Source organism: Colias eurytheme, chromosome 7 (assembly GCF_061535395.1).
Source record: "Colias eurytheme isolate Ceu_HAF_F1 chromosome 7, ilColEury1 Martin Lab GWU primary, whole genome shotgun sequence".
NCBI classification, from domain to species: Eukaryota; Metazoa; Arthropoda; class Insecta; order Lepidoptera; family Pieridae; genus Colias; species Colias eurytheme.
The window spans coordinates 9,222,122-9,249,467 of NC_142986.1; the positions used below are offsets into that span (position 1 = coordinate 9,222,122).

At 32.3% G+C, this 27,346-nt stretch overlaps 1 protein-coding gene across 1 annotated transcript; it reads right to left on the minus strand.

The window, feature by feature from the left end:
* Positions 1 to 347: 347 nt before the first annotated feature.
* Positions 348 to 25,665, minus strand: LOC149907248 (uncharacterized). Its single transcript, XM_090103617.1, has 5 exons — positions 25,570 to 25,665; positions 5,420 to 5,519; positions 3,649 to 3,810; positions 3,064 to 3,193; positions 348 to 1,373 (listed from the first exon to the last, which is right to left on the minus strand). The coding sequence occupies exons 1-5, from the start codon at positions 25,596 to 25,598 to the stop codon at positions 1,276 to 1,278; spliced, it is 519 nt and encodes a 172-aa protein (XP_089959743.1). The 5' UTR covers positions 25,599 to 25,665; the 3' UTR covers positions 348 to 1,275.
* Between the last annotated feature and the right edge of the window lie 1,681 nt (positions 25,666 to 27,346).

Sequence of the window (27,346 nt, forward strand, 5' to 3'; positions counted from 1 at the left end):
GAAGCTTTGTGTGTGTGTCTTCTGAATTAGATTAAACACAATTTAATCTAATTCAGAAGACACACACACAAAGCTTTTTTACACAGAACAGTGTTTTTATGTCAATTATAGTTGGTACTTAGCAGTCACTTATTGATAATATTTTCAGCGTGAGTGATAAGACAACAAAATTACGGTGCTCTACATTATGTAAAATTAACACGTAGGCGTTGGAGATAGAAAACTGTATTTCTTTATTATAAAGCATGTATAGATATAGTTTTTTATTTATAATTAGAATTTCAGAAGTGAATTTCACACTTAAATTTTTATTGTGTAATAAATAAAAATAATAATTTATTTCATTCGAGTAGTTTTATTTTTGGCATAATCACTTAAATCTATGATATACTATTTACAATGTGTAAATATTTCTATGTTTAGAAAAATAACAGAATAATATAAAACTATAAATTCTATCATAAAGGCACGAAGCATCTGTAAATACTAAAAAATATATTTCATTAATTCTTTAATAATATTTAACATCTAAAATATTTGTATCACAAATTGCTTTTAATTTTTTTTATGTTTTTTTTTTTCGCATAGCATCCGCGAAGAACTACAATAATAGCAAATTGTTATGGATATAAATAAAAATTATTAATATAAAATGCTTTCTCTTATCAAACATAACAATAATATGAAATGAAATTACGTTAAACCAACTGTCATAATATTCTTTTGTCCCGTCAAAATATTCTTAGCTCTGCAGTCAGTATAAATTAGAAACATTTAGCTATAGCTGTCTCTTTTTTACACATGGTAATTCAAAGTAGTAAAAAGTTCAGACATGACATTTTATAAAAAAAAATAACAAAGTACACAAGTTAAGTTTTTAGATAGCTCTTATCAGTATTCCTACTGATTTTTATCATAGTTTCTTAACAATATTTGTATTACATAATTATGAAAAAAATGAGCAGATCCATTTTGTATAAAATTCTATAAAAAATCTTCTAAAAGTCTTTAACACCACATCATAAAAACATTTTTGTACATAATTTGAGGTTTTATACGCTAAATAATAAATTAAAAGACGAACGATTACAAAAAAGTATTTGAAAACCACAATTTTAGAAGTTAAAAATTTCTGAACGTATTTTTTCACGATTTACGACATCTTGTATAATCATAAGTACAATAATTATGATTTCATTAGTTTCAATACATATTATATAAATACATATTATGTCCAAAATTTTTGGATAAAAAATAAACAATAAAATAAATAAATTAAACAGTTTCTCTATTCCGCACGTACTTCACGGAGTCATCTCTCGTCATCTTCACTATGGAGCTCCAAATTAGGATCACCAGATAGATTTGTACCACTGAAAAATAAAATAATAATGTTAAATTTGTACCAAATATAATTAAAATTAGGATAAAATTGTTTTTTTTTTTTCATGATCTTTGAAAATATTATTGACTACAAGAATTTGAAATTATCAACATCAAACAGCATTGGAATCAAAGTACACATTATAATACATTAATTTCACTAATATTTGATCGTTTTGTAAAGATTGACTGATATTTTCTACTCGAATGAGGAAGAAGGAAATTCCTACTTAAGGTTTTTGTATTTATTATAATTTCTAAAGTACGATACAATTTTGTAATGAGCTAGATCCTGCTCCTTCTTTTCTTTGACAAGATTTAAGAATTATGGACAAATGTAGAGCATATGGAAATATTAATAAACGTTTATTCAATTTATAGTTTGATAAACTAATGTATTTATAGCTTACTAGCTTTCCGCCCGCGGCTTCGCCCGCGTTTTCAAAGAAAAACCCGTTCCCGTAGGATTTCCGGGATAAAACCTATCCTATGTCCTTTCTCGGGTATCAAAATATCTCTATACCAAATTTCATGCAAATTGGTTCAGTAGTTAAGGCGTGATTGAGTAACAGACAGACAGACAGAGTTACTTTCGCATTTATAATATTAGTATGGATATCGGTATATATGTCTTATATCATCAATACTATTGATGATATAAGACATATACCGAAATGCTATTGATTCAATAGCATTTAACTAATCTAATCCTACCTTAGAAACCTGTTCACTGCTTTCTCTTTTATGATTCTGATATGGCGACGACCGACAAATTTTCTACGACATTTTTTTAGCGAAATTTAATCGCGCCAGGTGTGTATTCTAGCAAACTATTAATTTCATCAAAATATTTGATCATTTTGTTAAGATTATCTCATTATTCTGACTTATAATATTTTCTACTCAAATGAGGAAGAAGGAAATTCCTACTTAAGGTTAAAGACAGACGTCTTCAAATATTGTTTTATCCACTTAAGCTTATTTCTCATCCATGCAACAATAATATGCTACAACGAAGCGTGGCAGAGTACAGCTAGTTATTCATAGATTCAAGCAGGGGCGTAGCTACCGCCGTATCTGCCGTATCAATCATACGGGGCCCCCAAACAAATTTTTATACGGAGCCCCGCCAAGGCAAGGCTTTTGGATTCAAGCCGATGCGATGGTCTGAATCCGATGTGATGCGTTTTTATTAAATTATTAACTTCACCTGAATGTTTGTATAATTAATCGACAACTTTAGTCTGCATTATAATCCACTTTAAACGGGTAGATTTAATTCAAACTACACTACTATTCATAATCTAAGAAAGTCGCGTTAGTTACTCCACTTATAACTCAAGAACGGCTGAACCGATTTTGCTGAAAATTGGCAGGGAGGTAGTTTAGAGCCAGGAGAAGTACCACGGGCGAAGCCGGGGCGGACCACTAGTATACAATATTTTATGCAATTAATCTCAAATTGTCTGAAAGACTGATTTACCGATTTTGAAGATATTTTGTACGCCGATACGTTAAACGTCGTAAATATCGTATAGAATATTTGTTGTAACGCTTACCCAAGAATAAACCCAAGGAAATTGGGAAAGTACTACTTGAAATCCAAAAATAAACATGCCCCAGAACAAACTCAATAAAATGTGCAGAGTATGTACTACTAGAAATTAAAGGAAAACTTACTCAATTGGAACAATATCAGGAACAGTTCACCAGCAGACTCCTTGGTGAGGAAGACCAGGCTGTACACGAAACCAATGGCAGAGAATACTATTTCGAAGTACAGGTACACTTTCATGAGGAGCACGTGTTTCTGGAATGTTCCAACATCGAATATGTTAAGCTTTATCTCTTACAAAAGTGCATTTTTGTAAATACATCCTAATACAGTGAATGAACAAAATACGAAGGCCAATTAATGACAAATTTTCGCATGTGAATGCTTTTGTTACACCCAATACGTGAGTTAAAATCAAATTAATAATTATTTTTGCAGTACCTAATGTGAAAAAGCAATGCCTTTTAACACACTTTTTGAATCTTGGCCCTTTCGTTATTTAGTCATAAAAACATCTTTTATCTAGCTTTAAAACTAAACCAACTATTAATAATAAAGAGCAGCATCAAAGTCCGCTGTGTAGTTTATGAGATCTAAGCATACATAGGGACAGACAGACAGTAGGAAACGACTTTGCTTTGCTTGCTAGGGATGAATCCAAAATTGCAATTTAACTTCAAATCCCTCTTTATAACATATAAAAAACTCACCTTATGCAAAGCGACGATGAATACCACAGACATAGCTGCTTCCAACACCAATGCTGTGGTATCAGCTATAAGCCGCGGGTATTCCGTGCTGTTCGCTTGATCTGAAGTTCGCATGTAGGAGATGTACATTGATAGCATGATGGTGACTGCGATGGTTAGCAGCTGAAAGGAAGCAGCAATGGATTACGTTAGTGTAGAAACTATCGAATGGAGAGCGTAGGAGGTGTACATTAATAGCATGATTGTCACTGCAATTGTTGACAGCTGAAAGGAAGCAGCAATGTTGCGTTTGCGTTATTTGGACTATCTTTATGTATTTTTTGACATTTAAATAAACTTTTTGTAAAGACATTGAGTCTTTGAAATTGTGTTTCATTTCAAAATGACCAAAGTATAAAAAAAAGTGAAGTCCCGTGTCCCCGTAGTGGGGTAGGGGGCAGATGCATTATTCATACATCTGTTTCACTGATCGATTTTTCTTTAGGGACAAGTAGGTGATCGGCCTTCTGTGTCCTGCCAGACTGAGACATTTTTTTTTCGTCTCCACCGGGAATCGAACCCAGGACCCCTCGGTTCTACGCTCACGCGTCAACCACTGTACCGAGGAGTCGGTCCTATGAAAGTATACTATCATTCTATTTATACAAAACTATACATAATATATCCAAGTTTACTGCCAAGTAAGCCAAGAACCTAATTTTTAACTATGCTGCATAAGTAAAACCAACTTTACAGTAACTTATCTTGAAAGATAGTTGGAAATGAAGAACAACTTCATATTTATTCCTAAATTAAATCGAAATTTTACACTCCTCGTTCTTGAGATGAAAATAACAAAAAGTTTAGAAAAATAACAGTCACATAGAGTTTATATTAATTATATTTTATCGATGTCAGTTATAAATGACACATAATATAATAACTGTAGATGCATATGGGCGTGTAAAATAAACTGTGTTATTGACCTCAACGTAGTTCGCAAGAATTGCATAATTAACACATTATAATAGCAGATCGCGCGAACAATTTCACTTTTGAGAAAGTGGTCGAAATTCAACATGGACGACACTTATTAGAAACTTTTTTTTCTTTTTTTGCATCTAGATATAATGTATCTATGCTTAAATCTATCTATACTTAATAATATAAAGTTGAAGAGTTTGTTTGAACGCGCTAATCTCAGGAACAATTGGAACGATTTGAAGAATTCTTCATTGTTGGATATACAGTATGTACGTGATCACTGATCCCTGAATGCTATCCCTGAATGGTATAGGCTATCCCTGAATGGTATATATCCCTGAATGGTATAGGCTATATACATAATATTTACCACGGGCGAAGCCAGGGCGGACTGCTAATTATTATAGGTACGTTTTAAGTTATTAAAAAAAAATCTGTTATAATGGATTGAAATCATCATTATGTTCCATAAAACGTAATTTGCTCATTCAATGTACGACATTATGTAATACATTGTATGAGCAATGTATGTAAGATGATGATTTTCCATACCTATCAAAATTATTGTTTTGGTTTTTAGATTACTACTTGCCTGTAATCTATATATCTACTAGCGGCCCGCCCCGGCTTCGCCCGTGGTACATATGAAAAATAGATGTTGGCCGATTCTCAGACTTACCCGATATGCACAGAAAATTTCATGAGAATCGGTCCACCCGTTTCGGAGGAGTATGCAGACTAACATTGTGACACGAGAATTTTATATATACTTAATTACTATTTTCTCAAAATAAAATATAATACTTACAAGGTTCACATAAGCGAAGGCAACGAGGCCTATTCTCAGCGGAAAGCAGAAACAGCATCTTGTTAATATCGGTATTTCTACTGACTCCCGGATTTTGTCTCTGAAAAATAAGATAAAACAAAATTATACAAATGTTAGTTATATCTATATGATATAATTATACAGAAATGCGATTATTTTTGTAGTGAAACTTCTTTAGAGTAAAATTCCATGTTCGCGTCATGGCATGGTAACATTGAATCTTGCCAAAGTTTCACTTCTGACAAGGAACACACACACTTTTTTTTTAAATATATGTAATTTAGTCGTAAGGCAATACAACTTGAGGGCAAAAGCAAGTGTTTCTATTTTCTATAGCTCATCTACTGATTTAGAACATCAGAAATCTCAACGAAATATGGAAGTATCAGTATAAATTATGTAAAAGCGTTATATAATAATTATGCTAAAGGGGTCATACAATTATATTCATAAAGTACCTACATGAAATACAGCAATATAAATGATTATTTTTCCGACCCAAATATCGACCAATAGAATTGCACCATTCGACGTCACGTGGTACAACCTACATGGTATTATACTGATAATTTTTTGAAAATTTTCTCTGGTCGTTGACGTCAAACTGACAGGTTCAATTCAATTGTGAAATTATTGGCCGACATTTGGGACGGAAAAATAATCTCCCGAATACCACACGAGCTTCAAAATTATCAAATTATCATTCAAAAGTATCTGGCATTTCCTTCAAGGTTCCCTGCAAACAAATAAAGTCGTCAAGTTTTTCAGGAAAAATCACTCGCGCTTCGCGCTCGTGATTTTTTAACCTTGACTAAAAACTTGACTCCTTCATTTGTTTGCAACGAACCTATCGGAAAATACCCGATAATTTTGAAGCTCTTGTGGTAATATAAATGAATAATCTACCCTTTTAACTTTACACAATATAGAGTCTGTTTTGATAATTACAAGTCGATAAGCATAGAGATAGAAAATTTTCTATGAAAATACATGATACTGTTATCAAGAGGATTTCCGCCGATACAACGATCGACAATATGGCTATTATGTCCATAGTTTCTATTCTAAATTAATTATTAGTTGTGCTCCGCGGTTTCACCCGATGATATATAGCCTAATAGCCTTCCTCGATAAATGGGTTATCTCACCGAAAGAATTTTTCAAATCGGAACAGTAGTTTCTGAGATTAGCGCGTTCAAACAAGCAAACAAACTCTTCAGCTTTATAATATAAGTATAGATTATTCTATTAATATTATAAAGAAATTTTGTAAGAATGTTCTAATGTATGAATGTTTCTCCTTCACGTTAAAACAGTGGATCGGATCTGGATTGGCACAAAGGCAAAGTATAAAAGCAAGTTATTAAGTATTTAGGACAATACGGAGATTTGCCAGAACTACACAAAAACGCGTGAATATTTTTTACTCAGTGACTGATTCTGTTTCTGTTTCATTTTTTTTTACTTCTAAGCACTGGGGCAGTATGATCACCTTTTATTTCCAGACAGTTTACGCCCTGAATTAAACTAACTGGCAAATTCAACTTATGATCGCAATAGCCATGGCTGGTTGTTGTGTTAATTTGCCAGGCATTTCCATTCGTAAACTGTCTGGAAATAAGAGGTCATACGGCCCCTGGATCTCTCTTAACCATGCGCGTAAAACTATGATAAAAATCATAAACACCATCTTCATGTGCCTAGAGTTTCGGTCGACCGACTAGGGACTAAATCCGACTAGGGAAGACTACCCAAAACTTAAAATGTAATCTTAGTTTAATTATTTGGAATAAGATTTTAGAGTAAACAAAAAACATCGCCAATCATTAAACGTAAATAAATACATAATAAGTATTCATCAAACAACGCGTTTATCTAAACTTCAAAGGTCCCGCAGAAATTCTTTTAATTTATTGATAAGAAATAAATAATATTTGTACAACAAATAATTTCATGTTGACTAGAGAGAATAGAGATAATATTTTAGTATTTGACGTCACCATCTTTTCCAGGATTTTGTTATCGTTTAAACTGCACACTGATTGTTATGTACGTCATTCCCTTTAATTTAACATTTTACTATACAGCTGATATAGCATTTAGTAAATCATAAATAAAATTACTTTGTTTGATATTTATATTAATTGCATATCGGCAAAATCAACCGCTTTATTAGGTTAGTTTAGTAAGTTGATAAAAGATTTATTAAAATACTGCGTAGGTAGTTATGATTTAAAATAAATTTCCAAATAATTTAATAAACATTTTTTTCTTTTGAAACCAAATTGTTAAAGGTTACCTCTAGAAACAGGTAAAGGCATTGGATCTATTATTTCCTCATGTGGAATAACTTGAAAACGGAATTACTTACGACACTAATTGAATTAAGATGAGCTAATTTTAGCATTGATGAGTGAGATGAGTTAAAATTACCTACCTATTTTATATTTGTGTTTAAAGACTACTATGTCTCGTAAAATAAAACACACGATCAATTTTCGTAGATTATTTTTCCGACCCAAATATCGACCAATAGAATTGCACCATTCGACGTCAAGTGATAATTTTTTGAAAATTTTCTCTGGTAGTTGACGTCAAACTGACTGGTTGAATTCAATTGTGAAATTATTGGCCGACATTTGGGACGGAAAAATAATCCCCCGAATACCACACGAGCTTCAAAATTATCTGGCATTTCCCTCAAGGTTCCCTGCAAACAAATAAAGTCGTCAAGTTTTTCAGGAAAAATCAACTCAGACAACTTTAACCTGAGAAACTTGACTCCTTCATTTGTTTGCAACGAACCTATCGGAAAATACCCGATAATTTTGAAGCTCTTGTGGTATTATAAGTGAAAATTTATAATGTACAAGCTGTAAAATTTCAAATCACTCAAATTCATGTCAAATACTTGCATACCTAATTTTGTTAGTATGTAATTTTGTATTCACATTATTAATAAATGTTATGTGAATTAACTCAGGCTATAAACTCTCTAATATGTTAAACAGTGAATAGAGGATAGTGTCAATATTATTTCACTACGTCTTCACTATCATATTGTAATCAATGTAATCTATTTCTGATAAGGTTAACGCGTAGTAAGATGCACTAAGTTTTAGAGGAACTGAGAATATAAAAATTATAATAAACTATAGCTTTGTAGGCATGCGCTTCAAGAACACGTTAGTTTTACTAAGATTTGGTTAAGCAAATTTTGAAATTATATAAAAGCCCATCCAAATATTGATTATGAGGTTTTTATCATTATACAAGCAACGAAAATAGTCACATAGTTACTAGGCAAACAAAAATTATGAAATAAAAAATGTGCCACATTAAAGTGGTAAGTAGTGCTGACTACAGATATAGTATCCACTGTATTATTTATTAATGTGAAAGTTTTTAGCTATATGTAATCGTAGTGACATCAAGCATAGTCTAAATATTAAATTCTGATAAAAATCTACACAAAGACATACGATGGGCACTTTCTCATGACCTACATTAGCATCTGTCCTACTGTCCGGTATTGGTATACTATGGTAGCAATTACATTTCAATTGCTATATACAGGGTTACTTGTAAAACACCAGCAACCTCGCAGGACAAGATAGCTAACATCATAAGTAACAACATTTGTTCTACGACTTTTGATAATTTATTAGATTTTATTTTCATACAAAAATAAATATAAAATATTCATTTAATTTTCTGTTTGAATATTATAAACTCTACACGCATCCCAAAAATTACGTAAACAAGAAGCGAACGAGAGGGGAAAGGAGGCGTCGCGTCGTCCTTTCGATAATGAATAGAACATAGACTTACAAATGTTAGGAGAGTACAATAAAAACTTTAAAAAAATCATTTAAAAATAATGTATTGCGTTATGCCAAAAGTCGTGGAACAAATGTTGTTACTTATGATGTTAGCTATCTTGTCCTGAGAGGTTGCTGGTGTTTTACAAGTAACCCTGTATAATGCGTACTTTGTATTTAAATGTGACTTATTGATTGATTCAATTTGTAACGTTTAATTTAAATAATGAGATGTTCCCGTGTGGTTAGTTTAACGAGCAGATAAATAAATCAATGGATGGAAAAAAAACTGAAAGTTTGGTGAAAACAAAGACGTTATATGGGTTGTATGTATGTTTACTAGTCAATCACGTCAAACTATATTATGAACGTATATATATATGTATTTAGTCTGTACAAGGATACACAGACAAGATAATGAGCTAGTTATTCGAGGAGTAACAGTAGGTTCATTATTTAGAAATTAGATTATATTTTTAATTAATGTTGGTAATCGAACTTCTGTTTCTGTAATTTTTTGCTTGTTGTTACCAGTAACTGCATTTCGATTATAATGCTAATATAAATCAATTTACTAAGAAGATGACTGTGTTAATTATTTTAAATGAATAAGGCTATGTAAAAAATGAAATGTTTTGCATTAACCACATATAGTGGGGAAATCCCAATTTTTTGCGTGTAAATATTTAATTTTTATTACTTTATAAGATGTCTTATTTATTATGATTACATACATAGTTTATATTACATTAAACACAAACCAAGTTTATACATACAATACCGTTTAGTTAGGATTTGTTTTCTTAGCCAACCACTTGTCCTGAAAAACTCATCTAAGTATATTAATACATATTATAAAGCTGAAGAGTTTGTTTGTTTGTTTGAACGCGCTTATCTCGGGAACTACTGGTCCGATTTGAAAAATTCTTTCGGTGTTAGATAGCCCATTTATCAAGGAAGGCAATATATCATCACGCTAAGACCAACAGGAGCGGAGCCACGCGGGTGAAACCGCGCTGCACAGCTAGTACCTAATATGTATCTCAATTATTATAGTGAAACTTTTATTACATCGTCTCAAACATTTTGGTCTGTGTAGCGCATGTCGCGTGTATCGCGGCTGCCGAGTAGGTATACCTAACCGGTAGGTATACCTCACAGACATGTATCTTGATTACATCTTGATACATGTCTGTGGTATACCTATTCGGAACCGTTCGAACAGTTTCACTTTTACCGTGGTTTCATAAAACCACACAACATTTTTTTGTTAAACTAGCGATATTTTTAAGCATTGTACCTATTAAAATAACGGTTTGTAACGACATAATAAAAAATGTTTGACTACAGGGATAAAAAAATAGACTTTATATTGTTATTTGATTCTACAGTATCTAAGTACGCTGTACGAGTATAATATGATTACAGATAAATCAGTTAAATATATTATGAGGTGTTTTGAAACGCAATATATTAGTAACATAATAATGGTTTTGCGGTTGTTGTTACGTCGTGATTATTGCGGTTAATGTGTTCAATGTCAAGCTTTAGTTTCATCTTCCTTTTTATTCATAACTAGCGGTCCGCCCCGGCTTCGCCCGTGGTACATGTTTACGTTTTCTTTACATAAGAACCATCCTCGTACTTCAAGGAATATAATAAAAAAAGAATTATCGAAATCGGTTCAGCCGTTCTCGAGTTATGCGCTTACCAACACATTTTGCGATTCATTTTATAAGAAGATAATTATTACTGGTTTCATATATTAATTAATACATAATTATCATACATGTCATGTATTTAGTTGCAATCATGTATTGAAATTATCATAAAAATTTCATTCTTCTCTTGCCTACGTCTTATCTATATACATAATATATGTAATATTTTAGAGAACTGAATCTTTCGTACACTTTATTTTGAAATTTGAATGTTATAAAAACTGAATCATAGGCTTAATTTTCTCCGTGTAAATTATCAAGTTTCTATAAAGAATGACATAAAATATAGAAATTAAATTAAATTCGGTATTTGTTTACAGTTTTCTGAGAAACAGATGAAGGTATATGGAATAACCAGTCTAACTGGAATGAAGACAATTTCCATCATTTTTTATCACACTTTGGCTCTAAAATAAAGCAGTTACCTATAAGCAATTTAAAATAATTACAAATGTAGAGATTAATAATTATTGAATTATGTTTTTATTCATTTATTTCTTTGACCATCGCTCCTCCCAATTTTGGGCGGATTCTGTCAATGTGAAATCGAATGTCAAATGAATGTATAAAGATCGTCATTTATTACATTTAAATACATGCGATACTTAACAACAAAGTGCACAATGCATAATTGTACTCTTGGTACAAATGTATTCGACATGCTAGGGAATAATGAGGTATCATTGCGTAGAAAAGTGCTTATAAATTATAATCTCTCGTTGTTAAGTATTACACGACTATAGTATGTTAATACACGCATTTTTGGAACGAAATGAGTAAAAATTTAGTCCATTATTGTATTAAGACGCAAACATGATAAAAAGAAGAAAATATTCAATCTTGTAAAAAGTGAAGTCCCGTGTCCCGTAGCCGGGGTAAGGGGTAGATGCATTATTCATACATCTGTTTCACTGATCGATTTTCTTTAGGGACAAGTAGGCGATCAGCCTTCTGTGTCCTGCCAGACCAAGACATTTTTTTTCTTCGTCTCCACCGGGAATCGAACCCAGGACCCCTCGGTTCTACGCTCACTCGTCAACCACTGTACCAAGGAGGCGGTCTCTGAAAGCAATACTATTAATTGCTACTTAAAAATATTATACCAACTAACATAGACACATTAATATTTATCTGAGTTTAACATCCGTGTTCACAACGTCAACATTTATTATCAAACAAAATAGAAGTATTACTAGTTAACATAAAAAGATGCAACTGACATCACAGTTGTTCCTCATTATTCAAGGATGTAATACTAATTAACAAAATTCTAATACTTACGTAAAACATTTCAATTCTTCAATCGTACGAAACTGTTATTCAAAAATGAAATTTAAAAGTATCATGGTCAAATTCCAAAACTCTAAAATAATCATTTTAAAACTTTCATCAAAATGAGTGCAAAAGAAACTTTATTTAAACTAATTTGAGTAAAAACCAAAGAGCTACCCAGACTTCGAACTAATAACTGTGTCTCGGAAGTCAGTTTCTATCCTATCATCATAACAAAATATGTCAAATACACAATATTTAAATTCATAAAAAAAAATAAGGTTTTTTAGCACAACAGTACACATTGTCCCAGTCAACAGATGTTGTTACGTAAACAGCGACAAGAATGTCTTTCAGTCTAGTTGTAGATGAGACGACATTTATTTGATTTTCACAATAGTTATTGGCCTTAAATGTATTCCAAAGTGATCGGTAAGGGTTCGATGCCCAGCATGATCAAAGCTAAGAATTTATTGAAGTGAAAACTTCTTTAGCGGCGTTGGGTATAAAATCTTAAACTCGCGTCAGGACACGTGGCCAGATCGAAAAAGCGTAAGACGGATGTTTTTTTTTTTAGCCCTTATATTCCATGTGTAAGACGGATACAATTCCAAAATATCAAACATGCTGAACGTTAATAATCTAGTTTTCACTTCTGCCGGCACTCCCGGAGTGCAACCCGTCTTTTTTTATTATATTACTAGCGGCCCGCCCCGGCTTCGCCCGTGGTACATATGAAAAATAGATGTTGGCCGATTCTCAGACTTACCCGATATGCACAGAAAAATTTCATGAGAATCGGTCCACCCGTTTCGGAGGAGTATGCAGACTAACATTGTGACACGAGAATTTTATATATAAGATATTTTAAATTGATTATTGATTCTGTTTTGGTAGAGTTATATTGTTACATATCATGTTAAGTATACCTAGATCAGTAGGTATATGCAAAGAGAATACAAATACTACAGTATATGTAAAGGTGTAATTAATGAATTTTACGAAAGTAACTCCTTATCAAATGTAGATTGAAAAGTGTGAAACACTAAGAAATAAGAGCCATTCAAAATAACAAAAAATGCATATATACGACGATAAGAAAATGCACAATTAGTGATTCTGAAATCGAAATAACTCAAATAGTATCGTCATATTTTAAATAATTAATAATTAAAGGCATATTTGAAATAAAAATAGATTATTATAATGTTAACAAAATCATATAAATGTAAAAAGGTCTCTAGTAATTTTAAAAACATATTTCATAAACGCTGCTATTTCCTACTTCCTATTATTATAAACGTTATCAAAATCACATTGATAAAAATCCTTCAAAATATTATTATAATTAATCAAAAAATCCTTCAAATTATTATTACAATATTAATCAAAGCATCCTGTTGTTTAAATACGCAGTAACTATTTATAATATGTTCAAATGCGGGTTCTCATTGGCTTAACTGTTTATTGGAAGGCTGTGTTTTTAAATATAGGTGCATCGTCTGAATATATAAATAAACCAAACCGCAATGTCTGTTCAATTTCTTTGTGTTCATTTTGTGTTATCAAGTTTTTTTAGACATTAAAGAATTAGGTATATAAATCTACCATTTCTATCGAGTAGAAAACAATATCTTTAATGAACATTTTGTATTAAAAAATCATACACTAAATTAGTGTAGAAAAAACGTGAGTAAGCACAGCATAGGAACTTATATTTTTAAAACCGGTCATAGCAAATTATAGCACTATGGCTGTTACATGCATAGTTTAAATATTAATTTACAAAGCTAAAGAAAAAAGTAAAATATGATCAGACTTGTGTTTCCTAAATGCAACTTCAAATAAATACAATCCATTTTTGTTCACGTTGTCAAACCTCATTAAAACATTAAACCTAGTCAATTTAGCATCAACATAAATAGGTACAACATGCAAGGGAATTATAGCTTCCTAGTTATTCACGAAGCTATTGCATTTGAGCCCAATTTTCTCGTAACTGTGACGTTATTATGCAAATGTTTTATGTAGGGATGTAACGATACATGATTTTGCCGATACGATACCGATACCGATATTTGTAGTAATGTATCGGCGATACCGATACCGATACCGATATCGATGGCTTGGTAGAAAAATAAATAGTGAATTATGCATAAAAAGTTACCAACATTTAACAGAGACAACTGTTAATCGTATTCTTTTAAATAAAAATGCCAAATCAAAAAACAACAAAACCATTTATTTTAGTATTATTATTTTACGAAGTCAGTTAAACTTTAAGTAATAGACATACAATCAGTACCTAATAAAAGTTTACTATTGGTAGAGTTTTTTCAGAAAACAAAGTGCGCACGCACGGGCGGCCTCCCGCATCGTTCATTGGGCGCGGGTTTTTGAATTATTTGATATCAAAAAAATTGGTTGTTTGTAAAGTAGGTTTACGATCGAGATGTTTACGTGATAACATAATGCAGTGGCAGCGCTCGAGATGAAACGGGAGATCGGTCCGTCTCTCTCTCGTTATACCTGCGATCGCGCTCGTGAGGTTTTGGTGTGACACAAGTTTATGAACATGTCACCCGACTAAAACGATTTTAAAAACGTTATCACGTTAAAAATTAAAAAAAAATCAAAAATATTTATTTCTTTCCTTTACATAAACAAATTTGTGATTGGAACACTCCTATAGTCTGTCCACTATAAGAATTGCTTTTTGACAGCTCGACGGGTGATACCAGAAGTGATGTTGAAAAGATTATCGATTGTGATACCATTTCAATTATAAATTCAAAATATTATCATAAATCGAATCAGGTACGTAAATAATAATAACAACGTAAACGTACTAATAACTAATAAGATATGTTATAATGTGACCACATATCTATGCATTGTATGTTAAAACTAAACTAAACTAATATTTTATTATTTATTGGTTTCTATCTTACAATTTGGTTGTCTTTACGGTTAAATTATATAACATAATAGAAGAGTTTTTCTGTATCGGATATATTTTACAGAGTATTTCTATCGATTATTATAATCTATCGACCCATCATTGAATAATTCTGTGTAGACATCACTAAGTGGGCGGGACCTGCCCATGAAGTACGATAATTATTTGTATGACATTTTAACATAGACAATACAATCCTACATAGGCGTGAAGCTGTCAAAAAGCAAATAATATAATGGACAGAGTATAGTAATAGACCGGGAGATACTGACACAAAATTTCGAGTCATTTGTAACAGGATGGCGGTTCTACAGGGGTCTTAGAACGCAATGACAAAAAGAAAAATGATGGTGTGAACGCTGGTACCGGTGGGTTAGTCGCGTGGGCGTTAGTCGAACTCGTCGGAAAAATAGCGAAAGTCAAACGATTTGTAACACAAAAATTTTAGAATTTACCGATAGCCCATAAAAAAGAAGTAGGCGGTAGTGTCATGCCATACTTTTCCGGTATGACTTACAGCCCGCCATACCGACGCGAATGTGTTGATTTAAAAAAAACAATTATTCAACCATTTGTACCAAGCTAACTTTTGCACAGGTAACCATCGTCGTGCAGCCATTTACGAAAATCGCCATGCCATACTTTTCGGACGATTCCAAATGGTCGCCATACCGCCGAAAATCTGCAAAATTTTTTTATTTCGTCTATCTTTTTGTACCAGTATTGCATTTGGCTTTTTGGAGAGTATTTGATAAAATGTGACCATTATTATATTTGCCATACTTCTAGTAGGGGGAAAATGTGCTGTCATACTTGAAAAATAAATTTATTATTAATTTATATAAGTGAAGATTTCCAACACCTAGATCTTTGAAATTTTGTATTTATATTCGTTGATCCTCAAACTTACAGGAAAAATAAGTGCCATACTGTTACAAATCGTTTGACTTTCGCTATTTTCCGATGAGTTCGACTAACGCCCACGCGACTAAGCCGCCGGTACCAGCGTTCACACCATCATTTTTCTTTTTGTCATTGCGTACTAAGAACCCTGTAGAACCGCCATCCTGTTACAAATGACTCGAAATTTTGTGTCAGTATCTCCCGGTCTATAAGCAAATAAAATGCTTGTGTCAGGAGGTTCCGCTCTTCCTTAACACTATTACAGAAACAGAAATAAAACAATATGAATGAATACAATGCAAAAACATAAAAGAAAAGAAAGAATTTAATAAAAAAATATCGGTATCGGTTGATTTATTATCGGCGATACCGATATATCGGCTTGCCGATATATCGGCCGATATATCGGTATCGGTATCGGTATCGTTACATCCCTAGTTTTATGCACACTGCTGGTTTTATATGGGATATTTACGTGGGTTAGTAGATGGAAGCTTCAATGGAAATCCTGGATTTTTTATGTTTGTGTTGTTTTGTAACTAGCCTTTTTCGGAAAAACTTTTAAATACGTGTCCGTCATCAGCTTATATTCGTTATTAACAAACTAAAACTAAGAGGCAGTATTTAAAAGTTTTCTAGTCATATAAATATTATTTAAGTATAAATTTATAATATTGAAATACGTTTAAGATTTAAATCTTTATTATAAATTTCGTGGAAAGTTTAAAAAATTTAATACGCCTAGTTTTCATTTAACGCAATAGGTATGTAAATTTTTGCATTATCTACACTTGAATCTAGGTTGTTTGATGACGAACAAATTTATTCAGATTACCTACATATTTCTTAACTACTTTATACAGGGTGTCCCAAAACTCAACGTCAAGCCAAAACGGGGCGACAGGATTGATTGTAACCATCATGAGAAAAATCTAAAAAAAAATCTATCCCATGCATTTTGAAAATTATGGGCATTTAAGAAAAACCTAAAAATTTGGTCAACCTGTAACTATTTTTCGGTTATTGTGGTTAATTTTTATTATTTTTGTTCATTTAAACCTTGGAACCGTAACCCTAAATAACATTTCTAGAATTACAGTAAAAAATAATGACACAATTGCCCCAAGTTTCCTTGAATTGAAGACTATTTGTTAAACTATGAATTTAAAATTTTCTAAATTTGTCGACTTTGACGGCCCCTCCTTTAAAAAAAATGTACTAGAGTGCCTTGGCAAGTGCCATTAAAAGTTGGCGCATTTAATCAGGATTGTAAAATAGTACAATATTTGTTAGTTTCATACAAAAAAAAATGAATAAAAAAATAAAAACCTCAAGTAACCCGATTTTTGCTAACCCATTTTACTCAATTAAAATGTTTTTTATTCGCAAAAACTCTAGGTAGGTTCTTAATTTTACGGCAAAATGATGAGAGAGATAGACAGTGGACATGTTTGCCATGAGTGAGCGAGACAGATAGTGACGCCACGCAGTGAGACGAAGATGCGTCGTTTAAACGAGTGCGAATGAAATAGATACAGACGCCATACCAAGCAAATGGCTACGCTACCAGTTTGACATCAGTTAGTACGTTTCGCTCATTCGTCTACTGCGCACCTTTCCGTATTCGCTTGTGTTGATTTAGTACTGACAACTTTGGCTTCTCTTTTTGGACTTGGATTATTGTGAATTGGACTTGTTGATTACATACCGGCAACTTTGGCTTCTTTCTTTTGGAATTGGACTTTGGTATTAGCATAATACCCTTGTTATCTACGATGCCTACTCGCTATACTTCACAAGAATATGCAAACATGCACCTCATTTATGGGGAATGCAGATGCAACGCAAGTGCCGCCGCTAGACTTTATCGTGAAAGATATCCAAATTTAGAGCGCTATCCGGATCACCGCGTGTTTGTTAATGTGCACCGTTCACTCACGGAGAGCGGCCATTTCCCGAATCAAATGCGGGCTGGAGGTAGACCTCGCATTCCTTACGAGGAAGAAGTGTTGCAAGAGGTCGCAGATGACCGAAGTATTTCAGTTCGTGGAATTGAAGAAAGAACGGGAATACCCAAAAGCACAGCACATCGTATTTTACAAAGAGCCGAAATGCATCCGTTTCACGTACAACGAGTTCAAAGTCTTCTCCCTCGAGATTATCCTGAAAGGATTTCATTTTGTAGAACAATGCTACAGAGGCATAATGAAAATCCCCAATTCATCCAAAAAATTCTCTGGTCAGATGAATGTACATTTAAAAAAGATGGCTACATAAACTTACACAATTTTCACGAGTGGCATGTGGAGAATCCACATTTAATGCGAGAAGACAGATCCCAGTATCGCTTTAAAGTAAACCTGTGGACCGGAATTTTAAACGGCAAAATTGTTGGGCCTTTTGAGCTGCCTGAGAACTTGAATGGCACGAATTACCTACATTTTTTACGAGAAAATTTACCAACTTTGTTAGAGGACGTACCACTAGCAGATCTTCGCCACATGTGGTATCAACAAGATGGCTGCCCAGCGCATTACGCAGTGCAAGTAAAAAATTTCCTTGACCAGAAATATCCGGGAAGGTGGATTGGACGTTCAGGCACTATCTCGTGGCCAGCCCGTTCCCCAGATTTAAATCCCCTGGATTTTTTTTATTGGGGCGTTCTCAAAGAAAAAATTTATTCAAAGCCCATTGAGAGTGTAGCCGATCTGCGAGAACGAATTTCTCAAGCTGCTGAGGACATCAACACTCGAGGATATGCCCGGCAAATAAGTAGATCTTTTTTAAGAAGATGTAGGGCGTGTATTGAGGCTGATGGCAAACAATTTGAACATTTGTTGTAATAAATAATGTTATTTCCCTATCTGACTTTTATTTCAATAAACCTAAAGTAAACTAGGTCAAGATTTTTAATTATTTTTTTAATTTTACTTACTTTTGTTGACTTTGGTAAAAGTGGCGTCACTATCTGTCTCGCTCACTCATGGCAAACATGTCCACTATCCATCTCTCTCATCATTTTACCGTAAAACTAAGAACCTACCAAGAGTTTGTGCGAATAAAAAACATTTTAACTGAATAAAAAGGGTTAGCAAAAATCGGGTTACTTGAGGTTTTTATTTTTCATTCATTTTTTTTAGTATGAAACTAACAAGTATTGTACTATTTTACAATCCTGATTAAATGCGCCAACTTTTAATGGCACTTGCCAAGGCACTCTAGTACATTTTTTTTAAAGGAGGGGCCGTCAAAGTCGACAAATTTAGAAAATTTTAAATTCATAGTTTAACAAATAGTCTTCAATTCAAGGAAACTTGGGGCAATTGTGTCATTATTTTTGACTGTGATTCTAGAAATGATATTTAGGGTTACGGTTCCAAAGTTTAAATGAACAAAAATAATAAAAATTAACCACAATAACCGAAAAATAGTTACAGGTTGACCAAATTTTTAGGTTTTTCTTAAATGCCCATAATTTTCAAAATGCATGGGATAGATTTTTTTTTAGATTTTTCTCATGATGGTTACAATCAATCCTGTCGCCCCGTTTTGGCTTGACGTTGAGTTTTGGGACACCCTGTATATTATGAAATATTTTTTAAATTAAATGTAATGATGATGTCATTGCAATTAAATCCGAACGCATGATTGAAACTCACACCTACCTACATAAAAATTAAAAACTTTCCTATGTAACCCTAACCTGTTTTTTTTTTGCCACCTCCTTGGTACAGTGATGGACGCGTGAGCGTAGCACCGAAGCGTAGCTTCGTCTCCACCGGGTTCGATTCCCGGACCCCGGTGGAGATGAAGAAAAAAAAATGTCTCGGTCTGGTAGGACACAGAAGGCTGATCACCTACTTGTCCCTAAAGAAAATCGATCAGTGAAACAGATATATAATGCATCTGCCCCTTATCCCATTGGAACTTCACTTTTTTAAGTTGTTTTTTTTTTTTAATTTATTGTTTTCAATGGAAAAATTCAACATAAAACAACGTATCATATGTTTTTTCTCAACATAACCCTGACCTGATATTAAAACAAGCATACATGTTTGGAAAATTACAACTCTATCAAGAAAACTGTTGCACGAAGTTTGTAATAACATGCGAGTATTGGATTTCAAAGTTATTATACAATATTATATTTTATAATCATGTTTTATTTTATGCATTCAAGATTAAGTCTTATCATGACATCGTGAACAATAAAAAAGGTAATAATATGTAGTTAATTTTATAACGTAAGTATAATATTTTTTTCTATTTAAATCAAGGTCTTGTATTTACTCACTTTTACAAAAAAATTAACAAAATATGATAAAAATATCGCTAACATAATTACTTTGTCGCTAACATATTCAATAAGAACTGGTTTGATGAAAGAAATCAATTTCCTAGAACCGAATACCAGTAAATTACGTCCATTAGAATTTATAAAAAATATCCATAATTTTTAAGCTTTCTCCATAACTAAAATGTTCATAATATAAAGTTACCTTTTATACTTTTGACCTTTGACCTTTGATCTATAGCGAAGCGTTTAGAAATACCACAGTACAAATGCAGATGTTTGACCTTTAGATAGACACGATTTGTTATCACCCTTTAACCCTAGAGTTACGTATCAAAACAACTACTAATTATTTGTTTACATTCGAATGATAATCCTCGATAACACGGAAGCGGAATTTTTTTTATCTATCATAAGGCTATTATACTAGCAACATTGTGTGCCTGTACAAATTAAAAAAAAGTAAATTACTTTTTTTTCTGCTATGTCAAGAAGATATAACTATTTGCCAGTGTCAAGTAAAAAAAAGTAGAACATACAGAATTGCCGCCAAGTTTCTTCGTGCATTTTAATACTCTATGGTACACAGTAAAAAAAGGTTGCATATATTTTGATGTTTTTATAGAAAACAGAATGCTTTTAGTAACTAAATAAATAAAATAAATAAATAAACTAAAGGTATATTATATAAACTGTAATTCAAAGTTTAATTAATTAATCAAAAAGCAATCAACTCTACATTTAGTTACGAGCGGTTAATTTGTTCTATTACTTATTGGAATTTACTTAAAATGATTGCAAAAATTTTCTAAAAGTAAAATGTGTTTTTTCTATGTTACTCTACATAACGGTTTTCAACCTTATTTATGGCAGTGGCTGACCGTGACTATGACCGTGACCGTGACCGTCAACTCGGTTTATAATGCTCAGTCGTTTATATACAAATTATAGTATTTATACTATATAAAGACACAAATTACTATATCTATACCATTGAGATATACATATAGAGACGACACCGCCTACATCACTTATGTTCCGATCAACATAAGCCATATGGCTTAATTGCACGCTCATTTTTTATTTGTTTTAAAGTGAAACGCATCAAAATATATGCCTTCGTGTGTTGCACAAATAATACAAATAATACGGAAAAGTGACTAACATAACTTTTCATCGGTAAGTACCTAACTAGATAATAATTTTTAAAACTTATTTAAAGCAAAAAAATGGCGCACAGATTTTGTTCGTGGTGTCTCCTCCATACGTAGTAATATTATCTCAATGATCCATACTAATATTATAAAGTTGAAGAGTTTGTTTGAACGCGCTAATCTCAAGAAATACTGGTCTGATTTGAAAAATTATTTCGGTGTTAGATAGCCCATTTATAAGTTCCGCAGGGCACAGACAGTCGATATATAATTCAGAATGTTTGTTTTATTTAATGTTGAGAGCCACAAACACTGGATAAAATAAATTTAATCAGTACTTATTTATTAGTAGGAAGTAGGAACAGTAATTAATATGTATAAAAATGTATTAGATACTAGATTTCCGCCCGCGGCCTCGCCCGCGTTTTCAAAGGAAAACCCGCATAGTTCCTGTTCCCGTGGGATTTCCGGGATAAAACCTATCCTATGTGTTAATCCAAGTTACCCTATATATGTGTGCTAAATTTCATTGTAATCGGTTCAGTATTTTTTACGTGAAAGAGTAACAAACATCCATACAAACTTTCGCCTTTATAATAGTATTAAGATACAATAAATAATTTATGTATAACTACTAAAAATTGTGTACGTGAAACGAATTTTCTTGAAGACGTGTATTAGAAAAGCGCGCGTACAAATATTTTACTAATAATTGCAATTTAGAAAGGTTTTAATAGCTATTTAATAATTTAATTTCCTCAAACCTAGCCGTTAATAATATATTTTTTGAATCATAGAATACTAGTTTTCCGCCCGCGGCTTCACCTGCATTTTCAAAGAAAAACCCGCATAGTTCCCGTTCCTGTTTGATTTACGGGATAAAAAGTAGCCTATGTCCTAATCTGAGTCTTCAGCTACCTACATACCAAATTACATTGTAATCGGTTCAGTAGTATTTGCGTGAAAGGGTAACAAACATCTATCTATACTTAAAAACTTTTGCATTTTAATCACTACTATAGTATAAAACAAAGTCGCTTTCTCTGTCCCTATGTCCCGTTGTATGCTTAAATCTTTAAAACTACGCAACGGATCTTATGCGGTTTTTTTTAATAGATAGTGATTCAAGAGGAAGGTTTTAGTATATAATTTATTAGGTTTTAGACAAAGCGGGCGAAGCCGCGGGCGGTAAGCTAGTATTAGTATAAGATACGAAGTCAAAAGATATTTTTACAGATAACATTAATGTATTAAATAAAATAAAGTACTTATAAATTTACTAAGTACCTAGATAAAATATGTACGTATGTAAATATTTACAATATAAGAGCAAAATACTAATTAGTATAACATTAATTGCAACGTAATTAACCTTACATTACTTTTAACCTCTGTTTCTATGAATTCGCTTCTTATCTTATCGGTATTATTTTCCGTATTTCCTTTGATTTATTTACGCATTTCTTTATGTATATTTTTTTGTTATTTATTAAACAACTAGCTTACCGCCCGCGGCTTCGCCCGCTTTCTCTAAAACGATTTGAGATTTAAAAACTATCCTATCTCTCAAGTTGGATCGAACTGCACATGGTGTGCGAATTTTATTATAATCGGTTAAGTGGTTTAGGAGTCCATTGAGGACAAACATTGTGACACGAGATTTATATATATTAAGATTTTATGTACCATAAAAAGTTTAAGAATACATATTTTAATATGTACAAAACAAAACAAAAGTAAAACCTAGTAAGTATATTATTATTAGTCTGTGGTAAAACATACATTCATGTAACATATTATAATTTTTATTGCGTATTAAAATGCTCTACTTCACTATTTGATAACATCAACTTATTATTATAATATTATGTTCTTTACATGAATATTAATACCTATTCCGTTGTTTTATAATCTGAGTTCCGGATAAGACGTAAATGACGATTTTTTAAAACATTTATTTAACTGTTTTGCTATCGCAATCTTAAAAAATACACACAAAAATCTGTATGAAGTCTATTTATAATAGTTAAAATCATGTTCCAAGAGTCATTTGATAACTAAAAATTTAATATTCATCAATTTTGATTCCTATAAAACTACACATCATACATCTATGCATTTACAGGCTTTTCTTAGAAGCGCTTAGGCATCGTCATATTACATAACAATTTTGTACCACCGGTACAGAAAGCAGGTTTTGTAGAGAAGGAACTTGATCTCTGCATTGATTAGTAATTTAGTAGTACTTGTACTATTAAAATAAATAATAACTGCGTTAAAAACAACCGACTTCAAACTTGCACTTGCAACATTTACAAATATAGACAAAAATGCTCATAAAAGAAAAACTACTTCGCCTATCCGAATAAAATTTTTATGGGACCAATTCGACACCATCCCACATCGAACAAAAAAAGAATCACGTAAATCGGTTCAGAAACCACGGAGTAATCGGTGTACATACATAAAAAAAAAAAAAAAACATACCGGCCGAATTGATAACCTCCTCCTTTTTTTGAAGTCGGTTAAAAATATATACTAGAATCTCGTTCGTACGTACATAGTATAATGATTGTTCGAATCATTAATAATATAATGAATAAATCGTATTTAAATTCGTTAAAACGCTCTTAATTATAAAACAAATATATCTTTTTTTATGTCAGAGTAGAAGACCCCAATGTCGTAGACCTACTCGTAAGACCAAGATATAACATAGAACTATAAAAATTATTTTATAATAATAATGAAAGTTATTATACTCTATGATTTTTTAGACTGTGACTCTACACAGAAACAAATCAGTAAAAGCACTTTTAAGATTTAATTTTTTTGTTTGCGAGTTAATTACCTGTATATATAATTAACAAACTAAATACAATATTGTAATATTTATTTTTGTTGGAAACCCCAAAGAGTTAGAGCCTTCTAGGATTTAATATTATTTGATTAATGATAATATTGTTACTCCTTATCAGTATTTAACCCGATCCTTCATTTGTCATTCTGATGGATAGCATTACAAATTTAAGCATTTTAATTATCTTGAAAGCGTTCTCCGATTGTAATTCATTTTGTTAATTATTTTAAATAATGAAGGTGTTGTTTTACCATTAAAATCAAGTATATTATGTATTTTGTATTATCTGTATTGTAAAATTGGCGGGAAAGTTTGTTAAACTTGTTTAATTTTATAATTGTTCTTAAAAATAAAGTGTTTTATCTTGAAAGTATTAAGGTAATAAATTTACATTATCGCAATACTATAACTAACATGAGAAATAATTTATGAGTAAAACGCAAGAATCTATTACTTATAAAGCTGAACAGTTTTTGTTTGTTTGGTTGAAAGAGCTCAGGAACTACGGCTACGGGTTCGGATAAAAAAAAATTCAGTGTTATCTAGCCCAGTCATCGAGGAAAGCTGTAGCCTAACATCACGTTAAGAAGTGAAGAGCGGATAAATACGGGTGAAACCAGGGGACACAGCTAGTGAATAATATAGGCCTTGTCATTTGTCGCCAGCCAGCGATTTATTCCAGGCAACCTGTGGTTTGTGAAATTTGAGAGCGGCAATAATAAACCACACAAATTACGTAGAGCACTAAATAAAAAAAATACTTTTATAATAAAAACTTAATACGCATAGGTATAGGAGTTATATAAAAATCATCCGTTTGATAAAAAAATTGAAACATCTTGCGATAAAACGCGCTACGGAAAACTTTTCTCTAACGGTCTATTTCAACAGAAACCTTAATACGTAACACACGGGATGTGACGTGTTTCATCATTTTTCTTAACCTGAAGGCAAAACGCATTATCCACATCAACAATGCTACTGTAATTACGTTCCTCATTTACGCGGCAATCGCACATTTCCTTGCACCACTGACCCGGCGATTAAAAAAGTAAACCACAGAGTAAAAATTAATCACATAGTATAAAAAGCGATGCCCGCTATCGTCGGAAAAGGTGTCAAATTCAACTTTCGCTCGCACTTACTTTAAACTCGTTTGTACTGTGGCGGACATAATGGATGCGTCTTTCCCGCGTCGCGATTTCACGATTACTGGCTCAGGCAGTCAGGCTCTGGTTCTTCGCTGTAACTTTGTTTACCATAGTCGAGTTCACAGTAATTTTGGTCAGCGGTAATGCATTATTTGTGTACGTAATCGGTTAATTATGTGATTTTACAGCGGATTTATCTGATGTTTGTTATTGCATTTATTAATTTTTAAGGCCTTTATGCTCACTAGTTGATTCTACAGTTGGGTTTTTCTGGATTCAATCTGGAATGAATGGATTAAACACATTTTCTACTCACTTACTTAACTTAACTGTCATACAATTTTCTTTAATTTGAATACTGAGAAGCTTTGCTCGGTATTGATAATAAGATTTTAAATAGGTATCTAAGTCATAGATCTAGTTAAATAAGAAAAATACTCTACAATTAAGTATAGGAGAGCCTAATAACAATTTGAATTACATTTATAATTAAAAAATAATATTCATTTAATATTCTGAATCATAAATGTACATAAATCTATAAACATAAACTTGCTTTTTTAATATGGAATAAGGTTTGATTATATTTTAGTAGAGTAAATATCTGTACGTAATTAAGAATGAATTTCATTAGGTAGGTATATGTTTTAATTAATAATTATAAACTGCGTCTGCGATCATTCTCAGTAGATATGTAATATGATATTTGCTGATAACTGCATTTCTACACTTAGCTTGAAAGCAGAAATTCACAGGTCATTTAGTATTATATTATTGATGACGCTATTTAAATACGCTATGTAACTCTGTGCTCTGCTATTTAGAGCAAAATTACTTGTAGTACAGATAATATGAAACCTTGGTATAGTTTCTTAAAAAATCTTTGACCAGCTGCTAGTTGTTGCTCCGTAATCCGTATGACCGCCTCCTTGGTACAGTGGTTGACGCGTGAGCGTAGCACCGAGGGGTGGAGACGAAGAAAAAAAAATGTCTCGGTCTAGAAGGACACATAAGGCTGATCACCTACTTGAACCTAAAGAAAATTGATCAGTGAAACAGATGTATAATGGCATCTGCCCCTTGGCCATTACCGCATATTACGGGGATATGGGACTTAACTTTAGTTTACAAGTTTCGGGACGCGGCTTTACTTGCATAAGCTCTATCTGGGTTTATGCAAGTAAAGCCGCGGGAAGGGATAGGCTTATATTCACACAGTACATATAAAATTTCAGCCATGTAGCGCGATTTAGCAAAGCAACAAGTATAATTATAATAATGTTTTATGAGTGTAAAAACATCAATAAAACTTGTAACTAGATAACCTCATACACCTTGTTTACTTTAAATTACCGTGCACGATAATTTTTGTTTGATATAAAAATATTCCAGGAACCGTGTTTGAAACTCTTCAAAAATGGCTTTACCAATTTTTGCTTATTGTGTCTACACCTAAGTTATATGCTGTCCTAACAAAACAATGTTTACCAGGTATATTCTATATTATTTTGTATAATCTATATACTAATATTTAAAGCTGCAGAGTTTGTTTGTCTGTTTGAATGCGCTAAACTCAGGAACTACTGGTCCGATTTAAAAAAAATCTGTCGGTGTTAGATAGTCCATTTATTTATCGAGGAAGGCTTGGCTATACATATATCATCACGCTAAAACCAACAGGAGCGCAGCCACGCGGGTGAAATCGCGGGGCACAGCTAGTTTTGTATAAATTTATAAATATCAACACAAGCTACTCTATAATGTCTATGAG

Coding starts and splice junctions, on each gene's coding strand:
- LOC149907248 (XM_090103617.1), bottom strand. CDS start 25,598: ATGTCCGCCACAGTACAAACGAGTTTAAA. Junction 3,811..5,419: donor CCTTCGCTTATGTGAACCTT/GTAAGTATTATA, acceptor GCTTCCTTTCAG/CTGCTAACCATCGCAGTCAC. Junction 1,374..3,063: donor CCTGATATTGTTCCAATTGA/GTAAGTTTTCCT, acceptor TTTATTTTTCAG/TGGTACAAATCTATCTGGTG.